This window comes from Mustela erminea, chromosome 10 (genome assembly GCF_009829155.1).
Source record: "Mustela erminea isolate mMusErm1 chromosome 10, mMusErm1.Pri, whole genome shotgun sequence".
In the NCBI taxonomy this organism is placed as follows: domain Eukaryota; kingdom Metazoa; phylum Chordata; class Mammalia; order Carnivora; family Mustelidae; genus Mustela; species Mustela erminea.
The window spans coordinates 79,586,854-79,603,183 of record NC_045623.1 but is presented as its reverse complement, the minus strand read 5'-3'; the positions used below and the strand labels follow the sequence as shown (position 1 = coordinate 79,603,183).

Here is a 16,330-nt window from a genome sequence, read left to right as displayed (position 1 = left end):
TCCTGCAGTGTTTAAGGAACTCTTTTTTTGTAAATCACAGACACCTCAATTAGCAAGAACTGAGGGGAGGGCACTTCTGCTTTTTCCAATGTTTTTAATGCTGTGTGATTTTAGCTAAAGAGAGGGAACCTCCTCTGGTAATGTTTGCACATGATCAGCAAAAGGAATTCATTGCAATACTTTGAATCCTGTCTCAGTACTGGGTGTTTAAAGGTCAAATAGCTGCTAGCATTCAGGGGTAAATACGACTGTTCAGAAAACATGAAAACATTGGGGTTTTTAAGAGTCCTGGTTTGTAATGTCCTATCCACTCCTATGCTCACCGGGACCCAGGCCCTTGGGAAAGGGAGACTCCTTGGTGGCACTGTGAATTACAGATTTATCTGCATTTTTGCTATTTATTTAAATAGTCGATCAACTTCCCACAAACAGGAATGAATTCCACGAGCCTATTCTGAAAATGTGGACATAAAACAAACACTTGCTCGTCCTTTAAAGGAGTTCACCAGCACACTTGTTAACAAGTCCCGTTTGCTTCCGTCTTTTTTTGTGAGTAATAAAGTCAACTGACCAAGTGACCATGAAGAGGGGCTGTCTGGGGCTCCTTTTTTTTAGCTGCTGTTCCTCTTCAGCTCCGACCATGTTGCTGTGTGATTATCTCAATTGGTTTTAATTGAGGCAGAAACTGAAGCTCTACCAATGAACTGTTTAAAAACAAGACACACTTTTGTATTAAAATTGCTTGCAGTAACAAATTTGTATTTCCTGATTTTCTTCTCAACTATTACCTTAAGTTAACTTGTTACCCTGGGTATGATTGTGTTTTAGGTACTTAAATGCATTATTCAAATCAAAATATCTTGGTTGATAAATTATGGAGCTCACTAATAGATTTTTTTTCTTGTTTATTTCATCCTTGTTGATTTTAACAAAACAACAAAGAAATAATCAGGCTATTGCTAATGTAGATCTGTGGGGAATCTGCTCCACTTAGCTGATCACACAAATAACAATATGTAAGAAAATTTTGGTATTAGAAATCACAAAGATCCCAGGGTTGAGAGGGTGGGGCCAGTTTCCCTTGGTAGGCTGAGATTTCTGGTTAAATGATAGAATTCAAAAGCGGAAAGCAAAATTGGCCAATAGGTCTAGCTCTTTTCTTTTCCAGATGGTGACACTGGAATGGGAAAGTGGGAGAAAGGGTTATCTGCCTGAGATCAGAGAATTAATAAATGGCAAAAGTGGACCTTGAATCAAATCATTGATTCCCTATTGAAGCCTGGCATTTCTATTTCCTCCAGCCCCTAGTTGGCTTTATAAGAATTAGAACAGCCAAATATTATGTAATTCTAATAGGAATTAGGCTAGGAAGTAACAAGAGAAGTAGAAGTAGGAAAAAGGGCTTCAAACTCGGGCCACCTGTGTTTCTGATCATTAAGCCATACATACTCTCATATGATCAGGAACTGGGTAAGAAGGATACATGTTTGCCACAGCTGTTTGATGGAATTTTTTTAAAGATTTTATTTTTTTTTTTTTGACAGTACAGGTAGGGGGAGTGGCAGGGAGAGGGAGAAGCAAACTTTCTGCTGAGCAAGGAGCCTGGTACAGAGCACAGTCCCAGGTCCCTGGGATCATGACTGGAGCCAAAGGCAGACACTTAACTAACTAGCCACACAGGTGCCCCTGCCACAGCTGTTTAAACCCAAATATCCAGATTAAAAGAAATCCAACCTGATGGATTCTGAAGTAAGTGCTTACTCTAGTCCCCCTGGAATTACATAACTTCAAGCTGCCAAAACTGTGTAGGATAGTGTTTTTGCCCAAATTTGTTTCTCCTTTAGGCTTCCTGACAGCAGAAGCACACTCAAAACAGCTTGACCTCCACCCTTTAAGATTCTGGACTATGAACAATTTTTTTTTTAACCAAGTAATTCAGGTTTTCCTTTAGTCTTTGCAACAAATCTCAGCTAGTGGTGAAATCTTCATAAAGTGTATTTCCATTCAGCAAACACCTACATGCAAGGCCATATAGAGAATATAGGGATGCCAGAAAAAAAGCTTGGAGTTACAGTTCTGGGATACCAGTGCTAAACATGTGATACAAATTTGGTGTCTGCTGGGTAGAGATGCAGGAGTCCCTGGGGTTTTAAATGATAAGAGTAACAAGAGCTGACATTTACTGACTGCTTGCCATAGGCCAGTCACTGTGCTAAGTGCTCTATCTACAACCCTACCATCCTGACCCCATTCACAGATGAGCAAGAGCCTGAGAGGTTCAGAAACTGCCCCAGGTCAGAGTGCACCAGCCGCTAGGGAAAGCCCTTGTTTGACACTACCTTCTCCAGGACCTTCCCCACCTCACTTCCCTTCCAGTTCCTGAGTTAGAGGATTCCATTCACACACACCCCCCCCAACAAGTCCCAGCTCCTTGTTCTCCGTCCTTCCAGGCGCTTTGCCAGCCCCCAGGTCGGAGCACAGCCTTGGTTCTGCCTTCTGTGAAGACTGTTCACCTGACTATCACCCCCGTTGGGGGCCTGGGTCACTCGGGAGCAGGGACTGGTTGGCTTCATCTCCAGCTCAGGGCAAGGACTGAGCGGCCCATGGTGTTTGCTGTTGAACTGAGTTAAGGGGTGCCATCCTTTGGAATGGCTAAAACCTGATGTTTAGTTTTACAAGAATGGGAGGCCCATTGTTGGAAGGACGCAGCTATCTCTGCTCACCCTAAGTTGAGCTAAATGATTTCTGCTCTGAAGAATCAGACCCACACTGAGCTGGCTTACAGTCTAGCTGGAAGCCCAGTGTCACACAATAGGCTCCAGATGATGTGGTGCGGACTCCAAGTGGAGTACAGAGAAGGACAATGAAGAGGAAAGGCGATTCAGCGGCTGTGAACAAGCCTGACACGGGGTTGCCCCCTTGACTCTGCCCCCGCCTCTGCATGCAGTCACCAAGCCCTGGGGATGCAGCCTCCCCAACTGCTTTCTCCTCCTCCCTCCCCCCATCACCAAAAAGGATCATTGTCATGTCCACACACCCTCATTACTATACCTGCCTCCAGCTGTGGGCCCTGACTCTAAACTTCATCCATGGTCACCCCTGCAGCAGACTGTCTTAGGCATGGTCAGTGGCTAAGTTGCAACATCCCTTTTTTATTTTTTTAAACGTATAATGTTTAAACATATAATGTGTTTTTTTCAGGGGTACAGGTCTGTGATTCATTAGTCTTACACAATCCTTACACAATTCACAGCTCTCACCACAACACATACCCTCCTCCATGTCCATCACCCAGCCACCCCATCCCTCCAGCAACCCTCAGTTTGTTTCCTGAGATTGAGGCTTTCTTATGGTTTGTTTCCCTTTCTGGTTTTGTCTTGTTTCATTTTTCCCTCCTTCCCCTTAGGATCCTCTGTCTTGTTTCTCAAATTCCTCATATCAGTGAGATCATATGATAATTGTCTTTCTCTGATTGACTTATTTTGCTTGTAAGCTGCAACATCCTTAAGAGGCTTATAAGCAGTGTGAAAATTCATAGAAGACAGACTAAGCATGGGCTTAAGGCACCAACAAATGATTGGTTTGCTTAATTAATTTATGTACAGTAGGCTCCATACCCAATGTGGGGCTTGAACTCACAACTTGAGATCAAGAGTCCCACACTGTACTATGGAATGAGCTGGTCAGGCAACCCAGTTTTGATATTTTTTAAAGTCTGAAGAGATCAAGGGAAATTCTTATTTTGGTGGACTTTATTTTGAAGTTTAATACTGAATCCACACTGAGGCCCCATAACCATCTATTGTCCAGGGCCCTGCAAGGCCCTTTAGGTCCATCCTTTGCCAGCCCCTCAGCCTCAGCCTCACCTAGGCCATATGCCCCTCTGTCTCTCCAGGTTCCACTGAACACCTCACCTGCCCAAGCCCAGCTCCACGGTTGTGTGACAGGGAAAATCCCTTAAATATTGCATGGGTCCGTTTCCTCCTCTGTTAAAAGACGTGGTTGAAATGGCGTCTACCCTCTATGTGAGAGCATTAAAGCAATAATGCAGAGCACACATGGCACACGGGAAGAGTGGGGTGGTGCCTGCATTACGCTCCCTGGCGTCGCACACCAGCAGTTTCCTCTGCCCATTGACTTTTCCTGTATCCCAGGCCCATTCCTTCCAGCCTTCAGAGCTCAGTCTAGATGTCACTTCCTCCCAGCTCAGCGCCTTAGCCATAAATGAATAAATGCAGCGAGGGAGCATCCAGGAAGAGCAGAGTATGAGAAGGAGGCTGAGTCAATGGAAGGGGTTCCGTGTAGAGCCTTCTCTTGCAAGCCCTTGGGGGCCCTAGCAGTTAAGATGCGCAAAGGGAGCTTCCTGGACGCTCCGGAAGGGCCCCAGAGCTCCCTGGCTCAGCTGGAGAAGGGTGTGCATCTCCCTTGAGGGGCTGGATCAGCAGGGGGCCGCAGGGCGCAGAGCTAGAGCTGGAGGTGACGATGCGGTTGCGGTATCATAGGGGAGCGTGGGGAGCCCGCCTGGAACGCCGGCCAGGAGTTCACAGGAGCCAGATGGGTAGGCGCCGGGGAGCAAGAGACCGAGCAGTAGTCAGGGAAGGAGAACCTGCCAACAACGCGCGCAAGGGAACAGCCCGAGAGGCTCAGGGTGGCCAGCGAGGAACTGCGGAGGCGGCGGCTGGCAGAGGAACGCGTCCCACTCTCCCGCCGCGACTGGCACCAGCGGGTCGCTCTACTTCTAGACCCCACTGAGGTCTTTCAGGTCCTGGAGCAACCCTCCGCGCACCAGGCGAGGCTGCCGGGTCACTGCGCTGGCGGGACGGAGACTCCGAATCCCCGCCAGGCCGAGAGCGCTCAAGGACACATCGCGCGGGAGCGCAGGTCCCCGATTTCCCCGACCGGCCCTTACCCTGGGAACCCCAGGCCAAGGCCCTGCGGTCGCCCGACGGCGTCCCTAGCGGCTGGGAGAGGAGGCCAGCACCGCCGCGAAGACCCGACATCTAGACAGGAGACCCCCTCACCCGACCCGTCCAGCACCAACGACGGCTCACATCCCTGGGTAGCCAGTACCCGGGAGACCAATGGAGATCCACAGCCCCACCCCCCGAGTGGGCTGCGCGGCCTTGGCCCCGCCCCGCGCCACCATTGGGCGGGGCCGGAGGGGCGGGGCCCGACGGCGGCGCGCGGGCCCCACAGGCAGACGGCTGGTCCCACTGAAGAGGTGCCCGCGGGTCCGCGCCGCACTCAGAGCCGACGGAGCTCGCCCGTCGCCCCTGCCTCGGAAGCGGCCTCTGCAGCAGCCGACTGAGGGCAAAACGGACACAGACCAGATTAGCCGCCAGTCCCCCGGCCCCGGAGGAGCGCCTACCGCGAGGCGACGGAGGCCTGGTCGACGCCGCCGGGAGCCTAGCAGGTGCGGCGCGGGAGGCGGGCTGAGGTAGCGCCGCGGCCGCCGGCGACCCAGACCGGAGGCGCGGACCTCGCGCCTCGCCCGCCGCTCGCCGTCGGGGCGGCCCCAGCCTCCTCTTGGCCCAAGAGTGGATGCGCACCCTCTGAGCGCGCACCCGCTGAGCGCCCGTCCGGCCCGCCATGGCCGCGCGTCCCGGGCCGCTGTGGCTGGTGGGTCTGGCGCTGTGCGCGCTGAGCGGTGGTGGTCCCGGCCCGCGCCCCCCCGGCCGGCTGCCCGGTCCGCCGCCTGGGCCCTCGAGAGCGCCGCGACATGCAGCGCGAGATCCTGGCGGTGCTGGGGCTGCCCGGGCGGCCCCGGCCCCGCGCGCCGCCCGCCGCCGCCCGGCTGCCCGCGTCGGCGCCGCTCTTCATGCTGGACCTGTACCACGCCATGGCCGACGACGACGACGAGGACGGCGGCCCCCCGGAGTGGCCCCCGGGCCGCGCCGACCTGGTCATGAGCTTCGTCAACATGGGTGAGTGCGGCCGCCGGCTGGGCGTCTGGGGTCCAGACGAGCCTGCGGCCTCCGGGTGGACGCGCGTGTGCGGACGGGGCTGGAGACCCCTCGCGGGCGGCAGGGGCATGTACACCGCCTTGGCCAGTGCGTCCCCTGCCGCGAACAGGTGCCCTCTGGTCGTAGCCATGCCCCCAAGAAGGGGTGAGAAGTGTGGAGCTCAGGGCCAAGTCCACGGTGGGTGGGGGCTTCGTGGGTTAGCGGACGGGAACGGGCAGAGGTGCGAATGTGAGTCCCAGGGATGTGCGCGTTCGTCCCGCCCCCGAACACACCCAAGGGTAGGAATCATCTGTCGGGTGGACCGGACAGTGCCAGGAAGACAGTTTGGTCCCAGGGAGACAGATGAGTAAACAGGCCCGGATGCTGTCACAGTGATAAGGGCGATACTGGAAAAGGACAAAGTTCAGTGTGGAAAGCCCCAGTCACATCATCAAAGTGACCGGAGCTGAGAACCCAGATGTCCTGAGTGCACAGCTGCCTGTTCCCTGGCCAGAGCCCCAGCTCCTGCAGGTGAGGGTGTGGCTGCCAGGGCAGCAGGCGGGAAGGAGTAGCCTCTGAGCTCAATGAGGCAGTCAGTGGTCCTGTCACCCTGGGCCTAGCACCTGGGACATGGCTGGCAGGCAGTGAGTGTCCAGGCCGGTGGAAGGACCCAGTAGGCCCCTTGGACCCTCCTCGTTCTTCCACGCAAAGCCCAGCCTTTCCTTTCTACGGTAATTTTTCTCCAAGTCGTGGACCCATTTGTGGTTAGAGTACTCGAAGGTGTCTCCCCATTACTAAATCTCTTTAATCTGCAGTCGTGAATGTCCCCTATCTGCTGTGCCTCCTGTCTGTAGCCAGTGAGTTCCAGGGTTCTGGGCTGGAGCAGACACCAGACTGGATGTGGGATTGAAGGACTACAGCTCAGGCTGAGGTGGAGACAGGACCCTTGCCAAAGCCACAAGCATCCCTTCACGTACAGCATCACGCTCACCCCTCCCCACAACCCCGGGAACAGACATGATATTCATCCCCATCTCCCAGATGAGGACAGTGAGGCTCAGAGAGGTAATGTCATGCCCAGGACAGCACAGCCTCTCCATGGCCCAGTCAGGACAGGCCCAGATTGTTTGGCCCTACATCGGGTCCTCAAGGAGATGATATTTCTACTGTCAGGAGGACAGGCTTTCAAGGTGGAAAGAGCTTCCAGAGGGATTTAGGCAGAGAAACCCAGGGGACGGAGCAGCAGCATGTTTTGTGGGATTTTCAGCCGTTTCCTTCCTCTATGAAGGCAGGCAAAGTGGACAGCCAAGGAGACCTCTGTCCACCACACCCCAGAGCTGGTGGGTGGGCTGAGGTGGGGAGTGAGCACCAGGAAGTGGCTGTTAATCTCTGCTGAGAGCCGGGTGCCAGGCATAGGACTTGGTAAGTGGGTTCTGAATGCCACCTTCTTGGTTAAAGGCAGGGTGAGGGACTCAGGACTTAAGAGACCATGTGTGGAACGAGGCTAGAGCCCTGTCCTCAGGACAAGCTGACCTGGGGCTCAGAACCAGGAAGGGTTGTGGATACAGTCATCCTGAGAATGTCCCTAAGGGCAGCATCCATTAGAGTGAGTCACCGCCTAGCCAGGGTCCTGCTTCTCCTGCATCCCCAGGGTGAAGGCGTGGCACCAGCCTTGGTGGGAGCTCTTACTGCGAATTAAGCAGCACCTTAGCTCAGACAAATCTGATTTCTCTCCTGCCTCTGCTGTGTGACCTCAGGCAAGCCCCTTGCCCTCTTGGAGCCACAGATCCATCCTTGTAAAATGGAGCTCCTAGAGATCAGTGCATCATCAGGGGTATTGTGGGATGGGTTGATAGATGGGAGGAGCAGAAAATCAGCCCTCTAGTAGGTGCATCTGGACTGGTCCCTGTTGCCCCAGCTCCCTGCCAGCTGCTGCCCAGCCTTGGTTGGGTGTGTTGGGAATGTCCCACACTTCACATGTGCAACCCAGAAACAGATTTTAAAAGCCAACCAAGAGGTGCCTGTACCTATTTTTAAAATAAAAACGAGCACCTGAAGAGCCTTTGTTGCACCCATCTAGCGACATGTAAGCTGTTTTACCAGCCCCCTTTGCATGGGCTCAGAGAGGTTAAATTGCCAGCCCAGGGCCACACAGCTCATCCATGGCATCATCCAGGGCCTGTGGATTCCTGATGCCAGCTTCTTCCCACGCTGTCTGTGTGTGTTTCATTAAGATCTAAGGCCTCTGACACTGTGGGATTAACAAGCAGATCTTTGTTTGGTGGAAGCCCAGTCTGTGGGCGGGCCCAGCCAGCTGTCAGAGGGCTTCTTTATTCTGATGTACTAATTGCACTAGTAGAACTCTTGCAGTGTGAGTGGTTTAACTGGTAATTACCTAGGCTGTGGGGGTGGGAGGGTTAGACACCTAGCAGGAGTCTTTGCTTCTTTGGAGGCCCAGGCCCCAGGCCCTTGAACCGCCACAGAGCCTGATGGCAGTCATGGTGGCATCTACGCCCACAGCTGGGCTCCTGTACCCGCACCTCCAGCTCCACCTCTCCTACTGGCCTCATCTGCTCTAGAAGCCAGACCCAGTGCCTGCTAGGCCCCTGATCATCCACGGCAGCCTGTGGGACCAGAGGCCTTGGCCCTGTCACAGGCCTCCGGCCCACAGGCCAGGCATCTGTGCCCAAGCAGATGCTTTAGGACACCTCTGTCATGGCTGCCAGCATCTCTGGAGGGAGGCCGGGGCTGTGGTCAGAGCTGGGGCCCCTTCCTGGCCTCTCTGTCTCAGACTGTACACTCTTGGCTCCCCTTGGTCAGGACATGCTGATGGGGGCTGATGCCCATGTGGAGCAGATGGGGTCTGTCCCGAGTGTTTCCTGTGCTCCCGGAGAGGAGAGCCCTGAGCTGGGAGGCAACATTCACATTCTTACACCACCTGGACCCACCACTGATTCCTTCCTGTCCCGAGTCACCTCCCTTCCCTCTGCTTTCTCGTCCAGTCCACAGCGATGGTGTCAGGAAGCAAGGGGTCTCCCAGCCCTGACCCCGCGGCCCTGTGCTGGAGACAGCTCCTCACCGCACTGCCCCATCCCCTGGGCTGGAGGGTGGGTCTGACCGGCTGTACCTTAGGCACCTGGGGTTGGCCCTGCGGCTGGTGAGGGAGGAATGAGGAGGGAAGGACTGACTCTGCGTGTTCCTTCTGGTCCTTCTCCACCTTGAGTCAGGAGCAGAAGATGCCGAGTTCCACGTCGAGAAACTGAGGCACAGATAGCCCTGCAGGCAGAGGTCTAGCCAGAAATACATGGAGCCGTCTTCACTGTTGTCCCAGCCCTTTCTGAGCAGACTTACTCGCGTGCCTTGGGCAGCCGAGGACGTAGGTGTTGACCTGAGGTGTTCGATTGGGGGGCAGTAGGGCTGAGTGGAAACGAGGAATCTGGCCCACGTGCTCCTCAGCCCTGTGACCTTGAAGGGGCAATGCTTGGTCTCCATGACCCCAGGGTCACTTTCTTTGGTTCTTTACTAGGGAATTCTTTCATTTTTCATGAATTTGCTCAACAAATAGTTGTGTGATAACTGCCATGTGCCAGGCACAGTTCTGGTTACTGGGATGTGACAGTGAGCCTAACCAAGTCCAGCCCTCATGGACCTGGCCTTTGGGGCGGGGGTGGGGGTTGCAAATAATAAACGCATAAACCACAGAGATGGTTGTCAAGTGGTGTAGACAGTGGCACACCCCCCCCCCCCCAATCTGGAAACCAGGAGCCGAGGGAAAGGGGAAGGCATAGGGGACCTGGATAGGGTGTTCTGATCTGACCGTAGACTCAGACAGAATCTGCATCTCAATGCCACCACCTGCTGTGAGTGTGATCTGGATCTTCTAGTCCACCTCCAGGAGCCTCAGTTTCTTCCTCTGTAAAATGGAGGCACTCAGGGCACCCACCCACTGGAGCTGTTCTGGGAGCATGTGAGATGATGCCTGGTGACGACCTTGAGCCCAGAACGTCCAGGTCTGTGCCTTCATTTGCAGTACAATTACAGTCACATCTATGTTTTGGAAAAGAGGAGAGTGAAGCTTGGAGAAGTTAGGTGATTTTCCCAAGGCCACCCAGCAGGTCCGCTTCCTGTCTCCTCTGCTCTTCTCCTGTATAGAAGCCGCCTCTCCACCCCCATGGTGCCCTGGCCCATAAGTGCATTATGTGTAGCAGAACTGGACTGTCTGGAATGTAGGTTGTAAAGAGAATCCTATTTAAAGTGTCTTTATTTGTTGGGGGTTACAAAAGTAAGACATGAGATATGCTCAATACACACCATTCAGATCACACAGAAACAGGTGACACGGGTGCTCCTGGGGATCCTTTTCCCACCAGCCCATGGGCAACCACTTTCTCACTTCTATCACAATGCATTGAGCTTCCTATGCATAAAAGCACACAGTGTGTGCTTTTATGTCTACTGTTTCACTCAACATAATTTTTTTGACATTCGTGCTTGTTATTGTATTTGCAGTTCTTTTTTAAGTGTTTTTTTTTTTGGTTTTTGTTTTTTTAAGTAATCTCCACACCCAGTGTGGGGCTTGAACTCATAACCCTGACATCAAATCAAGAGTCAGATGCTCTTCTGACTGAGCCAGCCAGGCACCCACATGGTTCTTCTTTTAAGAATTGAATTGTATTGCATTCCTCAAGTATATGCATTTATCTGGTTTTATTAATGGATAGTTGGGTCATTTCTTGTTTGGGGTAAGGAATACAGGTGCTGTGAACATGCACATGTGGCTGGGACTGTTGTAAACCTGTATTTTAATCCTGACTCTGCCAGTTGGGAGCTGGGAGATGATACACAGGTGCTTTTTAAAGTCTTGGAACCTCATTTCCTCACCTTTAAGGCCTTTAACTCCCAGGGTTGTGTGGAACTAGGCGAAATGTGCAGTAATGCTAGCTAGATGCTTGTTACATGGCAGGAACTTACTGAGTAATGTTAGTAACTCTAATATGTTACCCTCTACTTGTGCCTCTGCTCATTTTGAACCCTCTGCATACAGTATCCTCACCTCCAGTTCTACTTTAAAAAGGGTAGGCCCAGGGTGCCTGGGTGGCTCAGTCAGTTAAGTGTCTGCCTTCAGCTCAGGTCATGATCTCAGGGTCCTCGGATTGAGCTCCACATCAGGCTCCTGGTTCAGTGGGAAGCCTGTTTCTCCCTCTCCCTCTGCCACTACCTCCCACTTGTGTTCTCTCTCTGTCTCAAATAGATAAGATCTTTAAAAGGTTGGGGGGGTGGGCAGAAGTTTCCATAAGTCTGTCTCCATCCCAACTACTCCTAAAGAGACAGGCTTCTTCTATCCTTGAAGTTCCATCCCCCATCGTATGTCTTTTTCTTAGGATTTGAGTCACTTTCTGCCAGCCTCATTCAGAGCCATGCCTTGCCCCTTTCTCCTGCTCCCTAAGAAACCATGAACAACCTGAGAACAGGGGCCAGATCTGACTCTCCATGACATCCCCCCTTCCACTGTGCACCCCAGCTCCTGTGTGGCAGGTGCATGGGGCAGATTGGCAAGGTGCAGGAGCCTGGGCCTGGTCAGCTGGGGCAGAGCAGGGCCTGCCCTCCCTGTCCTTATGGAGGCTGACCATGGGTGCAGCCTCTCCCTAAACACTTCCCTGGGATCTCCAGTCCTTCCAGGACCCTGCCTGGAGGCAGGTGTCTTCAGCAGGCATTCTGAGGGGACTGGGGTGCTCCCTTTGACAGCAGAACCTCATTGACAAGTGACCCTCCCATCCTAATTTTGCCACCTACAGGGAATCTGGTACCACGCATCTCACATCATCTTTAAGTCTGAAAGAATGGGCTCCAGCACTGGGGCCCAGGACAGGGAGGTACACCCACTCCACCTCCTCATGGGAACCCATTCCCCACAGGAAAAAGGGATGTGTCACTGTGACCACATCTTTCTGGAAAACTCCCACGGTTCAGTTCTTTCCCCGGAATTGCACTGGAATTGCTCAATCTCCTTAGATCTATTTTAGGCCTTGACTGACTTGATGTGGTGGAGTGTGCGGGTGTCCCCTTTTAATTTGGGGTCTAAAGCTGTCTGAGGTCTGGACCGGCAATCATGAGTGCACAGCCATTTATGGAAGCAGCTCTTGAAAAAAGTCGGTAATGAAAACTGACTAAAAATACCTTAGAAATGAAGCCTCCTTGGCCTCCTCTGGACAGTACTGAGATTTCTGGGTAGGAGGGAGAAGCCCTTCAGACGCAGAGCTGGTAGGTGATCAGTGCTGCAGCTCCTCCCTGGGCCCACACCAGGCACAGAGACCCGGGTCTTGCTTTAGGTCTAAAGGGGGCCCCTCAGCCTTGTCACTAGCAGGACTAACTGGACGGGACCAGTGTCTCTGCCTCTGGGACCCTTGGGAGCCTGCCCTCCACCTCAGCAGCCTCGCCGTTGGGGGTGGGGGGCTAGTCCCACAGCAAAGTGAAAATGTGAGCGGCTTCTGACGGAGACCCACTGTGCTGTAAAAGCCATTCCCAGACCAGCAGCTGCCCCACTGTCCTGCGGAGCTTGGGAAGAACCTGCAGACACATGCCCTCTCTGGGCCCCTGGAACAAAGGGAGCTCAATGACATCCACTGAGAGCCTCCCGTTTCCGCCCCACATGGTACAGTCCTGCCCTTAATTGCTCACCGTTCAGAGGGACACACGAACCAGAGATGGGGACCCCTGGGACAGGGGAAAGAGAGAGGCCAGCGGGCTGATCTGTGTGAGGTCAGAGGAGGATGAGGGGCCTTGAAAGCTGGACTGAGAGGAAAAGCATCCTTTAGACAGGGCAGATGGGGGGTGACTCAGGAGAGGGCACTTTGGGGAGGGCCTTCAGGGGAGGGAAGAGGTATCTGTAGCCAGAAGGCCCAGGAGGCCATGAGCTCGGGGGGTTGGTGGGGCAGAACCAGAGCTTGGGCTCCTCCTGGGGACCCTGTGGGGCTGGGGAAGGGTTTGAGGGCAGACAGGTCAGGCGATTCTGTTTTCTTAACAGCCACTCTGAGCTAAAGGAAGAGGGTATCTTTTAAAGTCTTACTTTTTGCTCAGAAACAAGACAGATTTAGATCATCCAAATACCCTTAAATTTTGTCCAAGTCACAAAAATATCCAAAGCCATTGTTGGTGTTGGGCTGTTGGATTCAGGTTGTGACAACTGGAGATCTAGCCCATGAGTGGTGGGTGCAGGTCCTCAGAGGCAGAAAGGCAGAACATAGTCAGCGGCCTTGCAGTCAAGGACATCTCTGGCACACAGCATCCTTACCCATAAGCAAATGTGGAAAGCAGAGGTCATTTTATCAGACGCTGGAGGGAGGAGAAGGTCAGGAGTCCTATGATTGTTTAATTGCCTGGAGCCACAGTAATGGAGTTAAGAAAGCAAACTCTGCCTCCTCACATGGAGCTTTGTAGGAAATAAGGTACCTGTGGAAACAGTAGCGGCACTGTCTATCCCTGATGGTGGGCTCGTGCCCTGCCATGCCCAGTGTCTTGATGGAGGTGGCTGTCAAGAGCCTCTGTGGGCTCCTAAAAACCATCCATGGTTTCCAGCCTACCTCACAGGGTCCTGGACTGTTGTTGTAACATCAATAACTGTTGAGTTTTATCAGATTCTTCCCAGGTCACAAAGCCTCTTTGAATCCTTGGACAGCACCTTAATCAAAGAATCAATTAATATTATTAGGAATAGTGCTGCCATGTTGTCCAAGTTGATGTGCTTGTTTTTCTCCAAAATCCATAACTTCAATCTAATGGAAAAACATCAGATAAACTGACACTGAGGGGCATTTGAAAAGTGTCCGTGTCCAGGGGCACCTGGGTGGCTCAGTCGTTAAACATTCGACTCTTGATCTCACCTCAGGTCTTATCTCAGAGTTGTGAGTTCAAGCTCCATGTTGGGCGTGGAGACTACTTAAAAAAATTAAAAATTAAATAAACGAAAGTGTTAATTTCATGAAAGAAAAGGAAAGATTTAGCAGTTGTTACAGGCCAGAGGAGTCTCAGGAGACCTAACAGCTAAATGCAGTGTGAGGCTCTGGATGGAAGTCGGGAACATTGAAGAGATAAATAGTGGAAAACATGGCAAAATTCTAGAAAAGACTGTAGTTAATAGCCTTGTACCAATATCACTTTTGTGGTTTTGATAATTAGGCTGTGGCTTAGTTACACATGATGTTATCATTAGGGGAAGCTGGGTAAAGAGTATGGGGAAGTCTCTGTACTATTCTAGCAAAGACTGTTCTCTAAATCTAAATCACTTAAAATTATTTCAAAATAAAGCTAAAAGCATCAAGTGACTCCCACACACCCTTCCTGCATTATCCCCAGTCCCACCCCTCCCTTGACATCCTTTATAGCCACTCACATAAAATCACCTTGTTTGCTACTTCCACACGCACTGCAGATTCCTTGGGGGTGGAGGGGGGGGTCCCTCTGTGTCCCCAGCTCTGGTTTCCCTAGTGCCTCCATACTGATCTGCATACAGTAAGCACTGCTTTCAAATGTGTAGGAGCAAATGAATTAATTCTCCTGGATGTCACCAGGAAAAATGAATGGGAAGATTGAGGGTTTATAGAAAGCATCCTGAGCATGTATAGTCAGGAGTCTTTTCCCATATGGTCAAAGATGAAATTATGGGACTACCCTCCCCCAACCCCCCACCACCAATTAGGAATCCTCACCCCAGATGTTGCAGATGGAAGAAATAATTGACTACCTGGAAATCTTGCCCCAGGCATCAGTGGTTCCCCCAGAGCCACCCCAGGGAGAGGATTCCTGACAAGACATAGCTCTGATGGCCGGGATCCAGAACATAGGCCAGGAGGGGAGCACCCACTCCTCCTTCAGACTAGCCAAATCTGCCAGGGACTGGGAAATGAACTTCCCAAACCCATAAGCAGTAGCAAAAAAAAAAAAAAAAAAAAAAAATTACTGGGAAAACCCAAGAAGTCACATTGCACAGACCTTGGCCTTTCCCATAAATTCCCTCTGCAGACCATCAACAATGGCAGAGGGTGGAAGGCAGCAGCAGTCCACTTCCAGCTGGATTTTTATGCCGTCCTTTCAACATCAGATGGTGAAGGTCCAGCCTGATGTAGTGGAGCAACCCAGATGGGAGTCCGGATCCCTGGGTTCCATCTCTGTGTGTGTATAAAAGTGTAAGGAGACTGTGGGTGGTGACCTCTGTCCTTAGAGCTCTGATGTTCTGGAATATTCAGCACTTTCATAAAGGGTCAGTTTCTATTTTGTGCCTGAGCCAGAACAGCCTCAGTGGTGGTTCTGAGGGGCTGCTTTTCTGAGCCTGGGCATCTTTGGGAGATTCCAGACCTTGGGAAAGTGGAGGCTTGGCATGAAGGTGGGAAAGAAGGAAATGCTCCTGTGTGATATGTTAGAAGCATTTGCTGGACCAGAACCAAGTACCTACTCCAGTAGAAAACATAGCCTTTTGCAGTTTCAATGGACCCTGTATCAAATGGTCATTTTGCAGATGTGGATATGAGGCCCAGAGGATCAAATGCCTTGACAAAGGTCAGGCAAATAAAAAGGAAACCATCCAAATGCCTTTCAGTTGAATTAATATATTTTTATGTTACATAACCTTTCGTTCCATAACTCTTATTTAGAAAAAGAAAATTGAAAGTCTCCTTCTCCTTCCTCTGGGCTCCCGAGATTCACACATGAAGGTTCTACTGGTGCTGGCAGGAGGTTATCACTTTGATAGAGGGATGAAGTGAGAAAATTGGAGGCCTGCACTCCTTCTCAACTCCTGTTCCTATGGAATGGCCATCAGTCCTACCTACCTGATAATGCCTGCCTCTCCCAAAGCCCTTTCAGGCCCCTCTGTGGAAAGACTCCTAGTATCTCCAGTTCACAGATGAGAAGATTGAGGCCGGAGAAAGTATCTGGTCACTGATAGTCTCAGGTCTGGGATCAGAAGCCTGAGCTACAGGCCAGAGGACCTATACTTCTCAGTGCTATGTTAGTGACAAAAGCAGGGGCAGGTGGCCCAGGAGCTACTGCAGGGGCAAATCCAGATCGTACTATTCCTCAGCACCAGCTTTTGAGAAATACTATTTCTGGGGCACCTGGGTGGCTCAGTTGGCTAAGTCAGTTAAGACTCTTGACTTCAGCTCAGGTCATGATCTCGGGGTTGTGAGATCCAGCATGGAGCCTGCATACAACTCCCACTCCCTCTGTCCCTTACCTCCTAAAAGAAAAGAAAACTTTTCTAATTCACAGAAGCAACTGCTGGAAAGCTATACTTCTACAGGTTCCAGCATAGAGAGAGGGGCCACTCCCCTTTGGTCAGTTACAGTCATGTCTAGCATAATGCTCTATCCCAGGAAGTTTTAACAATTTCTGAT

General features: G+C 51.8%; 1 protein-coding gene across 1 annotated transcript in view; it reads left to right on the top strand.

Moving 5' to 3' along the window:
• The first annotated feature begins 4,426 nt into the window (after positions 1-4,426).
• LOC116567185 (bone morphogenetic protein 8A-like) overlaps positions 4,427-16,330 on the top strand; it is a 33,253-nt gene continuing 21,349 nt past the window's right edge. The window contains 2 exon segments of the mRNA XM_032302101.1: positions 4,427-5,667; positions 5,669-5,924. Of these exon segments, the coding sequence (XP_032157992.1) occupies positions 5,590-5,667; positions 5,669-5,924 (334 nt within the window). The 5' untranslated portion in view covers positions 4,427-5,589.